Source organism: Brachycentrus maculatus, unplaced genomic scaffold (genome assembly GCF_059751285.1).
Source record: "Brachycentrus maculatus isolate JH-2025_06_01 unplaced genomic scaffold, ASM5975128v1 h1tg000985l, whole genome shotgun sequence".
In the NCBI taxonomy this organism is placed as follows: domain Eukaryota; kingdom Metazoa; phylum Arthropoda; class Insecta; order Trichoptera; family Brachycentridae; genus Brachycentrus; species Brachycentrus maculatus.
The window spans coordinates 5,402-20,403 of NW_028281704.1; the positions used below are offsets into that span (position 1 = coordinate 5,402).

At 32.0% G+C, this 15,002-nt stretch overlaps 2 protein-coding genes across 3 annotated transcripts; one reads left to right on the top strand and one right to left on the bottom strand.

Annotated features, from left to right (window-relative positions):
- Nucleotides 1–231: 231 nt before the first annotated feature.
- On the top strand, nucleotides 232–7,007 carry LOC148299724 (uncharacterized). The gene is made up of 7 exons (XM_088275765.1): nucleotides 232–695; nucleotides 1,326–1,834; nucleotides 2,700–2,809; nucleotides 3,360–3,539; nucleotides 4,219–4,380; nucleotides 4,749–5,660; nucleotides 6,601–7,007. Exons 1-7 carry the CDS (start codon nucleotides 253–255, stop codon nucleotides 6,865–6,867), a joined length of 2,583 nt encoding a protein of 860 aa, XP_088131891.1. The 5' UTR covers nucleotides 232–252; the 3' UTR covers nucleotides 6,868–7,007.
- Nucleotides 7,008–7,829: 822 nt separating this feature from the next.
- On the bottom strand, nucleotides 7,830–14,615 carry LOC148299725 (methionine aminopeptidase 1-like). Of its 2 annotated transcripts, none has more exons than XM_088275766.1 (6): nucleotides 14,435–14,615; nucleotides 13,935–14,205; nucleotides 12,669–12,840; nucleotides 11,389–11,561; nucleotides 9,829–10,087; nucleotides 7,830–9,079 (listed from the first exon to the last, which is right to left on the bottom strand). In XM_088275766.1, the coding sequence occupies exons 1-6, from the start codon at nucleotides 14,592–14,594 to the stop codon at nucleotides 8,984–8,986; spliced, it is 1,131 nt and encodes a 376-aa protein (XP_088131892.1). In that variant the 5' UTR covers nucleotides 14,595–14,615; the 3' UTR covers nucleotides 7,830–8,983. The 2 variants fall into 2 exon arrangements, with proteins under 2 accessions (XP_088131892.1, XP_088131894.1); XM_088275768.1 differs by having other exon boundaries at nucleotides 14,307–14,615.
- Between the last annotated feature and the right edge of the window lie 387 nt (nucleotides 14,616–15,002).

Sequence of the window (15,002 nt, forward strand, 5' to 3'; positions counted from 1 at the left end):
CATCGGTTGTAATAATGGTACTTATGGAGGCATTTATACATGATATTAAAACTAAATTAATCTACCAAATATCTACGCATTAATTTTTTGTTTTTATTGATATGTATTTTTTAATTGTAATAATTATATTTAAGTTATTTTTTTCTTACCAATGTGTATCTAATCTAATTTTTTTATTGTCAACAGTGGCAAGTGATTCTTTTGACGATTTGCTCGTTAGCAAATCGAACTCAACAAATCACTTCGCAAAATATGTACGGCCAGCTAATGAACAATCAACAACTTTACGGCCAGTTTCCTGGGAAGCAGCCATTCATAGCACAATTCAGCAACTCACAGCCGTTGCTGGGACAATACAGCTATCAGCAGCCATTCCTAGCACAATACGGCGGCCAGCAGTACAGCAAACAGCCCCTGCTAGCACAATACAGCAACCAGATACCGACGATTGCTCAATTCGGCAATCAGAAAAATTTGCTTGGACAGCACAGCAATCAACAGCCATTGCTAGCGCAGTATGGGAATCAACAGGGGAATAAGCAACAGATGACGTTTGTCGGACAGATGAATAAGCAACAAGCTATGCTTCAACAACAGCAACAAATGGCAGCACACCGGTTGAGGACGAGATGGGCCGGTCCGTATAACCCTTACTACCCAACTACTGCTCAAAAAGTAGTCCCTCAAGTTCAAAGGTAGGTCTATTTTTAGACTTATGTATTTTTACCCGGTTTAGCCCGTGATATGGTTGTTGTATTAATTTATAGAAACAGCCTAAATGTTTATAATTTTAATTGATTTAAGCTATGCTATTTTTTGTTGAACCTATGGCCCAAGCCTTCCGGATTAAGGAAGGTAAACTTTTGTAGAGCCCTTGGGGTAAACCGAGATAGGCCTTCACAAAATTTTGATTTTATCCAAATACTAGTTCACGAACCTGGGTTTCTCCACTTACGAGTTATTTTTACATTTTTAATATCTCAACATAGAAGAAGAAGAATATGGAAGTCTGGGTATTTACTGGGCTTATTATCTGTCATAAGCTGGTAAAATGATCTTTCATATTCTACTTCATCTATGTTGAGATGTTAAAAATATAGAAATAGGCCTTTCTGGCTAATAATACAGTCGAAAAAAGTTCAGTATATTTACAATTTGGAGAGACATTAATAATAATTATATTTTGGAATAAAAAAATGATATTCTCCTGTTATTTATTTTATTTTGAAATGAATCTGCGATAGATTGAATCAATCATGACTTATCGGAAGTTTTTTTGCTATCCAAAATGCAAATAATATTTTTCCATGAATATTTTTTTCCAGAACACAAAATCCTTTTGCGAAACTCCAGAGTATATTTACACAAGGGCTGATGAAAATGGCTCCAAAATTCTTCCCGACCGGTTTGAAGGATGGGTACCGACTTCCACCCTCCGAGGTTACAATAGCCAGTCCAACGTATCCTCATTTCGCCTCTAGCTCTCAAAATATCATAACTGGACAGCAACAATCATCCAAGCTTCTGTCAGCCGCGCCATACAAATTTGTGTCAACTCCGCCAAAGAAGAATATCCTATCGGACACTTCGATTAAGAATTTCATCAGGATTCCATTTCAGCAACAGAGTGTTTCCAGCACTCAAACACCTTTCATTTTGTCCAGTTCCTCTACCCTTATCCCCGGTAGCTTCTTCGATCAGCCACACCATAAATATGTCAGTGACGCATCGCAAAAGTACTCCACAGCCGTGTCGCACAGCAACCAATATCTTGCTCCTGCTGCTAAACCAGTAAAAACCATCGTCTACCCAGTGAGATCGGAGGGGGAAAGAGGTACAAAAATTTCATAAAGCTATATATTAATATTTTTACTTTTATTTTGTTTTCTACAAAAATGTTAATAATAATATTATAAACCACTGACCATTTGCTTTTATGGCCGTACTCACCATTATAATATTCTCAATATTATTAATATTTAAAGCATTTACTTTGTGGTTAGTCATTTTTACTTATTTTTTTTTCAAAAATGTTAATAATATTAGTGTATAACCACTCACGGTGAGTGGTTATATTTTTAATCAATCATAAGTTTAAGTAACTGAATCATGAAAACTATTTTCTGAAAGCTATTTTCTACCCAATGAGATCAGAGAGTGAAAGTTATACTTTTTAAAATATTTGTAACCAATCGTTAGTATGAAAAACTGAAAACTATTGTCTACCAAGTGAGATCGAAGAGTCGAAGAGGTTAAACATTCATCGGAAATTATACTTTTTTATAACATTTTTAATTAATCATAAGTATAAGTAACTCTATCTAACGTCTGCTTCTATTTAGTAGTGCTAACTACCTTGCTGAAAGCCCATGGTTCAATTCCTAAGGGGGTCAAAATAAATATGAATATTTTATTTTTCACTCAAATATTTATAAAATATTACACTGTATTTCTCGGTCGATTTTTTTTTGTAGATATGACTTTATGCATATACATATTTTATATTTGATATATATATAACCCTGGACTGGTACTTGAAACGAAGAGCTGATAAATTTTCCTGATCATTGTGTACTTGATGGTCAAGATAACACTGCTCTATACAATGAGAAGATATAAACATATACCTTAAGAACCTTAAGAAGATAACGGTTAAAAGTAGTTTAAAAAGATATATTAAGTATTTTTTTCATCATTAGGTCCCATTCACACAATCCCAGCGCCTAATCTCAGTTTAGTAGACAAGCCTATCATGGTGCCAGATGGAAGCAGTTTCTACAATGCACATTCTTCGTACATAAAAAGTCAGGTAAGCTGTTGAAATAATTTTAATAATGATTTCTTCAATGACAAAATGAATTGTCCACTCCGGGATTCAAACCCGGGCCTATAGCTATCCGGTCTAAATTGTACCGCTTATTTAAGCATTGTGTTATCATCATTAAATTTACATTTTTCATGCAGATTTCTACTAGTAAAAAACATACTGATTTCAACCCTAGATGCCGCCGACGAGGTGACAATGGGTAGGATGGTGAATTTTACAGTATTTAAAGTGATCACTTAAACCAGTCAATGACGGGTCATGTAAATGCCCAGTCTTCCATATCCCTACCTCACTTGAATTGATGTAATATCGGTCTATAGTACTGATCGTTGGGATGAGATGATTGCTACTGAAGTAATCAAAACGATTGCTCATAGATGGAAAATTAATTGTATTTGGATTGAAGATAATCTTTATTTACTTTTTTATTCCGAACCTTAAAGAGTAGGCCTATAACATTCATATGGCAAATAAATTATATAACATACAATGAAGAATGTTAACAATGATGTATTAAAAACAAATTTTTTAGGTGAAAAGTCCCCACACATATGAAGTAACCGAAGAAACAAAGGATAAAACTTATAAGAACCCGTATACTGGAGAAAGCAAACTGTATGCACCAGATCCACAAACCAAACTGTCTTCTTCTAACTACTTTTCTTCTCTGAACCAATACACCTACCCTCAAGATACGGCTTTCAAAGTTCAGGTAAATGAACTTTTAATTTTTTACAGTATAAGCTTATTGAACACATAATTGGAGAATTAATTAACGGTTTTTTAAAAGGAAAAATTTTAATAGGATAATTTGAAAAAAAATCAAAAGCATATTTTGCCTTAAACTCAATATTTTAATTAAATAACGAGAAAGATAAAAAAATTATCCCAAATTGTTTTTTTTTTTTTAAATGTTTAAGTTGAAAAATCAGAAAGAAGTTTATTTTTATCATAAGCAAAATATCCGATTACATTTACCACTTTTGTGTTTTAAAAAAATTAGTAATTTGTGTGTTAAAACTCCATTATATATGAAAAATTATTATTCTTATTTTATTTAAAACATTAATTCAAAAAAATTTTTGAATTCAGAACCCTTGAATTTCAAATTAATAAGGTTTTTACTGTATATAGCTTATTTTAGATACTTATAGCTTTTTTGAGATTATGCGTTTTGTTGTTACATCAGTTAATAGGTGCAAGTAGAAAAATACAAACATTTTAAACTATGTTTCCTTAAGTCATTTTTCCAATAACAGAGATACTTAAGAAGCACAACAATTGAGCAATTCAAAACATAACTTCAGCTATAATTAGGTGTTAACATACTGTGAATCGATTTATTCTTTATGTAAATAAAAAAAAAATCTTTAAATTTTGGCTATTTTCAGTCAGTAACTCCATCGCTTTCTTCACAAGAACTTTTTAAGCTATTAAATGGAGGACCTTCTCAACAGCAGTTAGCTGATACATATAACTTCCCGTTGCTTCAACAACCGCAACTTCAGCAACATTTTCTCCAACAAACACTCGATGCATCCTCTTCACTCCAGGTAAGATAAAATAAAGCATCAATCATCAATCAATGTGTTCCTATTAACCGCAAAAGAGTGAGTTTCTTCTTATTGAAATTTATATACATTAGGATTAACCTCTAGATATTTCAATTGTTACCAATATACTTAAATGATGTCAAATATTCAAACACTATTCATATTTTTTTATAATTTATATAGTGCCATTTTCGTAAAATACTATATATATATATATATATATATATATATATATATATATATATATATATATATATATATATATATATATGTACTTTAAAAAAAAAATTCCAACATCTTAAAATACTGTTTAGTTTATTATGAATTTACGAAATTACATCTTTTGTTTTTTTTAATGATTATTTTAGCCGTTCAAAGCAATAGTTCAACCAGGGTATGGGGACAAAACAAACATCCAACAAAATGTTCTATTCAAGCCTGATCCAAAATATCTAGAGAAAATACAGCAACAGTTGTCGAAACAATCCACTGGATTCCAACCCAATTTCCAAACATTTAATTATGTGGAACCGAGTTCTACAAAAGGCGTGGATGCACTTCAGACTGAGTTACTGAAAGCTAATGTTGATAGTATTATTAACGAAGATTCCGGAAATCATTATAATTACATAAGAAATACACAGGAAGGAACAGCTTCGGACAATAGTAATGACAGAAGGGAGAACGCAACAGCAATCGGTAATGATTTAGGATCATTTAATATGCAAACTAGCTTCAATTTCAGTCCATCCGTTGAACCAAACCAAAAAGGATTTGCAGATAGCAGTCCATTGACAGCATCATATTTCACACAAGTCAGTGATCCTGATAGTGGATCAGTTTCAACCAACTATTACTCATCTCTGTCAAACAACGAAGTAGCTAATTCGCTACTCGCTGTCCAAAGCGCCAATGATTTAATTTCAAACGAAGCACAAGAAAAAAAATCTAATGAAGATTTCTCTTCCGCCGATCTTCAGTCATATTTTATTCAAAACTCAATGCCGAGAAACAGTCAATATACTGTCGAGTCTAGTGAGGAATCTGGATTCACACCAATAAATAGTTCTCCTATTTCGGTTAAAACTGATGACTCAAAGGGATACGAAAGTGAATCAGCGTTGAGAATCTACATTCCGGAACAGTATGATGATATTGAAACACAACCATCAGAAAATATTCCCCTGACATCATCGGTTCAAGAACAGAATGAAAAGAATATTTACGGAGTTTATGTAAAAGATAATGCAGAAGAAAATGAATATGAAGATTTTTCACAAGTAAGAAATAATATTTATTTACTATTTGCATTATAACTAAAATGTTTAAAATAATAATGAAATTTTTATTCATTTATTTTTTTACAAAAATGTTAATAATATTAGTATATAACCGCTCACCAATGTGTGTGTTCAGTGGTTATATACTAATATTATTAACATTTTTAAAAAAAAATGAGTAAAAATGACTAACCACAAAGCCAATGCTTAAAATATTAATAATATTGAGAATATAATAATGCAATTTCTTAAACCCTTGCCAATACATACCAATTAATACATATTGCCAAAATAAAAAAATACTAGGGTAAAAGAGCCTAGGATATTTACGAAAAACTATTGAGAATTTTGTAAAAATACATTGTTTTGAATGGAATTTTAACTGAGTTATGTATTGTATTCGGAGAAAGGTGTTAAGACACATTATTTTAGACTGTACTATATTATCTTAACTTTATTTAAGCTTCGATATATTATTTCTAACTATTCAAATTGAACTATTGTATATATGTGGTAGTTTTCATCTATTGACAAGGCTTTTTAGACTATCTGGCCAGTTTAAAGGTGAAAAGAAATTGGTTGAATAAACAAGTCAGTGAAAGTGTACTAAGTTCCTAAATGCTATTTTAGTGTCTACCTGAAAAAGCTAGTCTAAAAAATGGAATTTCATAAAGAAATGTCACCAAAAATGCATAATAATCATACAGAAGCACATATGTACACTTATTATTTAGGATTCCTTTATAGCGTATTTACTATGTTTGACCAAAATCAAATGAATTATTTAGCACAATCCTGTTTTCTTTAAGTTTCCTGAAAAGACAACTTTATACATATCGAGCATACCAAATTTCCTAAGCACCATTGTGTCCAGATATGGTAAAAAAATCATTAAAATATACAACCAATGCAATTTACTGTATGATTTATTTTTTTTAAGATGCAGAAGTTGGAATTAGTGAAGAATGCTACTGTCACGGAAACAGAAACCCAAGAGGAAAATATTGCATCAGAAAATCCAGAAAAATCTAATTCCAATGATGTAATTGTGATGGTGCAGAAAAATGAAACCAACCCGACCCTCAATATTCTCACGAAAGATTGGAAAACCAGTATAGTGATCAAACCTACCGAGAAAAATACATCTGCAGCTCAAAATCAGGTCTCAGAATACGGAAGTAGAATCAGACCAAAGATAGATGAATGAAAACATTGCACATTGGGAAGAAGTGCATAGTTTAGATTACTTAGTCATGTAATATTATTTATAATATGTTTTTCACGTGTAAAATAACCCTTTTGTAAATATTTCATTTCTCTACAAATAAACAAAATTTTCTAAAACAAGTTTCTGAAACTCTTATATTTATATTTCATTTAACAAGACATTTTGAATATAATAATGCAGCAGCAGACATGATGTAAAAAACTTTAAAAAACATTAAAATCACAATAATTTACAAGGATTATAAGCTGGTATAGAATCACCTAATTCAGATTTCTAGCGGTATATTTTTGCCTTCCCACATTCAAAAAAGTTTTTATAAGGCATTGTCTGAAAACATTTTAAAAAGTGATAGGCTTTTTTATATTAACACAAAACCACCTTTCGAACTTACTTAAATGAAGGTCATTAGTGATATAAAGTACAAGACAAAATGCCATTAATACTGTTAAGTGGAACAGAAGACATATTGACACCCGTCAACAGTCTGCACCTCTGGATGTGTTCTATGCAGTTTTGTCATCACAAGAGACAATGGGTAGAAATTTCTCAAAGGGTTTCGTTCTTCAGTTCAAAACGATATATGTATGTATAAACCTTGTACAAGGTAAAAAATAATGCGATACCCACAAAAATGTGATTACTTAAAAATGGTAAGTTTAAAGAGCAAAAATCATAAAAAAAAACTTTATTTATTCATGATTTATTTAATGCCTTAATTTTTTAATCAACAAAATCAATAACTTTCAATCTGCTTACAAAGTGTAATGGTTACACATTTGACTATCACGCACAATCTTCCTGAGCAAATTCATTCTGTTCTGAAATAGTACCTGATGCAGATCACTGATAATCCATGCAGTTATGCAAGATAACACTGCATCAAGGCAATAAGAAAGGGAGGATAAATAAAAAGTTGTTCATACTATTCAATAAATCAAACAAGAGTCAGTTAACATTATATTTTATTATGAGTAGTGATCATATTTTTTCTTTTACAAAAATTCATTTAAAAAAGCTCAACTAATTGATAACTCAACAATACATATTATCAACAATTTCATTATTTCGATTATTAGTATCATAAGAAAAATATATGAATTATTGCTTATTTTTTTACAATCTTAGAGATTGATAATTAAAAATAAAATAATAATACAAAATGAAATACAACCAACAATGCAACCTCGATGTAGGTAAGATTAACAAAATAAGTATTGACACATCTTTATAGTCTTGTATTTACATAAATGGAAATTACAAATAATATAAAAAAGGAAGAAGAAACATATATTAATTACATAGTTCATTAAGAAAGCTTTCCAAAGAAAGTAGAATACATTTGTATTACTTTTGATCAGTAACTCATTATAAATAATACAAGAAAAATGGTCAATATTAAAACTGAAGTCTTTTTTACGGTAATTTTACTAAATGTTTTATATCTGAATCATAATCAAAAATTTTATATATTTTTTTAATCAGAGCAATAAATTCAAAATTAATAAACCATTTTATAAAACCTGCTTAAAAATTGGGAAGCTTATAAATTTTTACTTTCTTACTTTTTTAGATGTCAGTAGTTGTCACAGTATGCTCATGATATAATAAATTTAGGTACATAGAATGTTGTAAAAAAAATTTATAAAAAAAAAAGTAAAAAATTCACAAAGCATTTTTAAATGATATTATATTTTAATGAGATTAATATAGACCCAAGATTGATTACATATTGTATGAAAAAAGAAAATATTATAATACACCGGTAGATTTCAACCTTCTACAGCCTTTGAAACCCTAAAAATTGATAAATATCCAAGGGACATTAATTCTGGCTTTCGTTTAAATAAAATGAAAAGTCTCTTCAAACTACTTCAATGGAACTGGAGAGAAGAACCTATGTTATGCTTAATATTTGATAACATATAAAAACAAACAACTAATAATAAAAAGGCAAAAACGTGTTACATAAAAATGATCTGCATATACACAAGTAAGCAAAAATCGTAAAGATCTTGACGCTTTAAGTGTGTATTGATACACCCACATGGTAGGTATGATATTACAAAGGCAAATGGGTTGTCCCAAACTAGGTTTATTATTTCTTGTCCATGAAATGAGGAGTTCCGGCATCCGTCCTGCGGCGAGTCAAAATGTCACAGCCAGTTTCTGTCACCAGCAGAGTTTGTTCAAACTAAAATAGTTAAAATAAAATATGAATAACACCATTATGTGAACAAAAATTTACAGTATAAAGAAAGGGCTCTGCAATGAGACAAATCATAATACATATTTCGATAAGACGCATCATAATTTATTGGCCTTACAGTCTATTTCTATAGAATGTATTCTCCTAAGAAACATTTAGATCCAAAATAATACATATCTTTTTTTCCAATAATACATGCAAAGATTTAAACAAAAATTACTGTTTTTTATCAATTAAGTTAAGTATGCTACTTTGAAAGATGGACAGTAAAATAAGCCAATGACTATTGAAGACTGGTATGTACAAAAATGAGAAACATTTTTTGATAAACATATTTTTTTCATTTTTAAAAACTTCTAAATAATAAAAAAACTAATACACTTTCTAGTCCATCCATCTTCAAGAAACGCCCTCGAAATAATATATTACTAAATTGGCGAATATTATTATTAAATCCAAATATGAGGTTACAAAAAATAGCAGATCAACAAAGGAAAATGCTAAAGATTAGCAATTTTCATGATAAACCGTGAAAAATCTTTTTTTCTTGCTATTGGTGTAAAAAAGGTTTAATTTTTTTAATTACATTGATGCTCGAAACCCGAATACTGATATTCAGTAGTGTGCTTTGTATCAGATGTTATGAGTAGAGTTGTAGGGTAAAGCGTAAAGTAATATGCAAAAACAAATCATACTAAATTCAACCAAAATTTAAAGAACAGCTAATTAGTCACCTGTGCAGACCAGGATCCATCCGAAGTGACGGCGGTCCACTTATCAGGCCACTGGTCGTCCCTCCAGCCGCCACTGTTGATCATGGGTTCGATGGTGAAGCAGTGCCCCGGCTGCATCACCCCCACGGCCTTGTTCCTTGCATAGTGCGGCACGCTCGGGGCTGTGTGGAACAGGCGATGGATGCCGTGCCCGCAGTATGAACGCACAACGCTCAAACCATTCGCCTGGGCGTGCTTTTGTATAATATTGCCTATTTCCCTGCAAGATTTAACAAAATGATGTTTGGTTGTTCTTTTACTGATAGAAGAGTTTGATTGAGGATACGAGAATGATCAGCACACACGTTGATTTAAAAACATAAATAACAACCTCAAACTTATGTGGTGGGTGAATTTTATTTATTGACTATTTTAAATTACATTTCCCTTATACCATAAAAATAGTATTTAAGTTAAGAAAAAAACTGCACTATTTGCATGTTATTGGTACATATTAGCGAGAACAACGTCACACTTCAAAATTGAAATGTTAAAGTGAGATTTTTAAAGCTGTTCTGTAGAAAACTACAACAATGCATCGTCGTTATGTAATTAGCTTATTAAAGACTTTGTTTCATCAAATTATTGAAAAAAATAAATAGCCATATGATAAATATGAAGACCAGACACAATCAAAGCAAGTCAAATGCTTCTTCTAAAATATTTAAATACAAATTTTGAGTTGCGAAAGTCCCGCAATGCTGTAAAAAAATGTACTTTTATATACATACCAAAAGCTTGACATACCAAAAGGAAAATTTAACTCTTTTAGATATTTTTAACTAATCAATATACATAATTGTTTTTGTGATATTGCTAACATTTCATATTGTAGAAAGTTGTTTCTTTCTTTGAAAATCTTACTTTCGAACTTTTGACAAAAAATTATGTATTGAGATGAGTTATGTATGTAGAAATAAAAAAAAAATACTTTTACAATAAAAATCAATATTATGGACACAAATTCTTAGGTTTCATATATGTATCGCTCACTCCTTTCAACAACGTCATTTATCAAATATCGTCAATTTTGAGTTGTGCATGTTTCCGGAATGCCCAGAAAACGTACTATATCTCAGAAAAAGCGGCATATTTTTAACTTAATATTTACCCGCTACAGGGCAGAAAGTGTTGTTTTTGGATTTTGAAGAAAGGTATTATCAAACTATTTTTTTAAACATACTAAATATTTTTCAAATGGAGAAAAAACATTCAGATTTTACCACAGTAAAAAGATTTGTTGCACAGTAAAAAATTCAATAAGTGGCTTGATATTTATTTTTAATACATTTTATAGTATTTTAACTTTAAAAACGATCTCCTGAAAAATCAAGTTTTTTGATATTTGACCTTGTTGAAAGGAGTGAATGCTATGGTAAAAGTTAATATACAAATATAAATTATAAAGAGTGCACATAATACTCAATTATTGAAGCTCATCAAATATATGATGATCTTTCTGGTATTCTAATTACGCCATAATCACATAAACCAACAGACTATAGATAAAATAAAATGTACCTGTATTTTTCGCCTGGTTTAACGGCATCAATTGCTTTCGAAAGGCACTCATAAGTGACGCGAACTAACTTTCTGTGTTCATCCGAAACATTTCCAACGAAGAATGTCTCATTCAAGTCGCCGTGGAATCCACGGTGGTACACTGTAATATCCACATTGCACAAATCACCATCCTGCAAGCCAAACAATAAAAAATAACCTGTCATAAATGTCATAAAATTTAAAAAACTTTCCCATTAACAGAAATTCTAATTATGTAATGGCAATATTATGAAAATCGCAAAGGTCTTTTGTATTCTATTTTTTTTTTTTTTTATGAGTTTTTAGGTCCGCCTCCGTGGTGTAATGGTTGGCGTGTTTAGCTACCATGAGTGAAAATAAATATTAGTGATTTTACACTCTAATACTTATTTAATATTACCCTGGTCTGGTCCCTGAAGTGTAGGAGGATCACCTTGCCTTCATGTAAGTAACGATCAAGATAACACTACGATACAGTGTCCTATGCACCATTGGGTGCCGATAAAGGTTAGAAAGATATTTTAGTTTGTGTCAAGGACCATATGGATTCAACATTTTTATTATTAAAAAAACACAGTATGCATCATTGATTCTGGAGTACTTCGATTTATGTTTCTGATCTTTACAATCAGACAGAATCAGCATAGGTCTTTTGACATTAAAAATAACAGGATCAAACTGTCATGTCTGTTGAAAGAGCTACCGCTCCAAACCAAAGCACAATATACATAATCTTCTACTTCATTATGTGCCCTTAAAGCTAAATAAAAAATGAGGATATTTAGCTGTGTGAGGACAAGTAGCGTATTGGACATATCGCTCACTCAAGAACGTCATAAATCAAAAAAAATTCAGGAGATCGTTTTTAAAAGTTTAAAAATAGAATACAATGTATTAAAAATAAATGCCAAGCCACTTATTGAACTTTTTACTGTGCGACAAATCTTTTTACTGTGATAAAATCTAACAATACCTTTCTTCAAAATACAAAAACAACACTTTCTGCCCTGTAGCGGGTAAATATTAAGTTAAAAATATGCCATTTTTGCTGGGATATAGTACATTTTTTAGGCGTTCCGAAAACATGCAAAAAACTGAAAATTGACGATTTTTTATATATGACGTTCTTGAAAGGAGTAAGCGATATATGCACACACTAAGAAACCGCATATGACGTACAAATTAAATTTGAACATTCTTAATGCACATATTATTTATCAGTTTTGGATCTCTACTGTTATATTGAGTGATGACTTTACCTCTAGGGGCCTAAGGTCCGGTATACCATGACAGATGACTTCATTAACAGATGTGCAACACGAGGCCGGGAACTCGTAGTAGTTCAACGGGCTCGGGTAACATTCCTTCTCAATACACGCTTCATGAACTATCCGATCTATTTCATCTGTAGTCACACCGACGCCGCACACTCTGAAATATAACACAAATCTTAAATTACTGCAACGCACACAAGCACAATACGGCTGTCCAAACTCAAAACACAGTAAGGGACATTTTTTTGCAGTACATTTTTTTTTGCATTTTTGGACTAAGTAGATTTTACTTAGTCCGAAAATGCAAAAAAAACCTGCTACAAAAAAAATGTCCCTTACTGTGTTTTAAGTTTGGACAGCCGAATAGGTCAGATTCTAGAATCTCTCCACCAAAACTGCAATTTTTTTTTAAAAGGAATAACTCGCAAAGCGTCTATTTTAGATGCTTGTCTGCAAGTAGGATATTAAGGATAGGGAAGGTAAATGTGAAAAATACATCACAAACGCCCAGACCAGTTGAAAATAAATCTTTCATGAATTCATTTTGCAATTGGCGGGAATCGAACCCGCGAAGCCTTTTCGCAGTCGAGCGTCAACCCAACTACGCCACGGCACCTGTCATTATTACGGGTACCTATTATTGCGTGAAACATTTGAAAGCCTCTTTTACATACTGTTGGTAGAGAATGGGAGACGCTTATAAGCATTCTATTTGCATACGTTTGGTATAGCGCAAGAGACAAAAAACATTGTACAGATCGGAATTTAGCAAGAAACTAGCAAGTTTTGAAAATAGGTGCCTGAGGCGAATACTGGGTATAAAGTGGTATGACTTCGTCAGGAATGACGATGTGAGGAGAAGAACTCAACAGCCCCTCATACTGGAAGTCCTGAAGAGGAGAAGGTGGACATGGTTGGGACATGTCCTTAGAATGCCACCTGAGAGCATCAACCCCTCATGTCTCTTCTTCCAACGTATTCCCAATGAGTAATTTCACATTTTGGGACAAGGGATTAAGGTTAACAAGACACACAACAAAAAAGTTACAAAAAAGATAAAAAATTAAACAAAACAAATACATGGCAATATATAAAACAATAAACAAATAGAATAAATAGGCATGTAAATATACTTGTATATTACTGTACACGATAAACTATGTAGATCTTGTAGTCTTTTAAATAAAATAAATAAGTATACAGTGTGCATAAAACGGTTCAAATTTAGTAACATTAATATATTCAACTAACCTGGCGGCTTCATCTAAGACTTCTCTCCCCAATTTGCAGGCAACTCTCATCCCTTCAATCTCATCATCATCGAGAACCTTAATCTGAGAAGTTCCTTTAAGCGCTTGTTCCGACAGCGGATAACCGGACGGGTGATCAGCATAATCCGGCCTCCCAATAGTTAAAGGCACTGTCCTTTTAGGCGTCTGAGGAGCCGGCCTCAACTTCCCGGTATACATGTAATTTGGCCATGGGTCAAATCCATTTTTCTTTCCGTTCCCGCTCTCTCCTTCTGAAAAACCGCAAATAGCAATACGTCAGACAACGTATACGGACCGAAATAGAAGCGTGCACAAATCTCAGTATTAAAAAAAGGCTAATGCAAGATCTCACCTCGCGCCTTCTTTCGTGTTAGCATGGCGACAGTTCAGTCAACAATTTTATTTCTAACAATTATCAGAGCTATATCACAGACAGGCGGGTGAGAATCGGCGCGACATAACCTTAAACTATACACTTACTGGCCAAAGAGTGAATAACCTTATGCGTCTTCCAGTAACCCTTAAAGCACTCTTGAGAACAAAAAAACGAGCCTTGAATGCCGAGCTTGACACACGTGGGGCATTGTAATTTTGCTTTTTCGTTACAATCCGGAGTTTCACAAACCCCGAGAGCCGCCATTTTTTTCTTCTGTCATAAACTAAAATCTAGAAGCACATTGCAGCACTGCAGCCAACTTATTGATATTGACCATAAACAAATCAAAAATTCATTTTTGTCGGTAGCTGATAGTATCGACTACGGAGTTAACGACTTATCGGACGTTGGTCTATTTATACTGAAATAAACGTTATATCTGCATTTAAAAAAAAACATATAATGAATTAAAAGTTGAGAGTTTATTTAAGCGTTTTATGGATAATTGTAAAAACAATTTTACTTTAAGGATACGTTATGCGTGATTATGAATATATGGATTCAATCGTAACTTTCTTCTTGCCGCGTAATTAAAATAGTATTATGTTTCGTTTGTGATATACATTTTCGCAAACTGATGCCATACTGATGTGATGATAGCAAAATCACAGA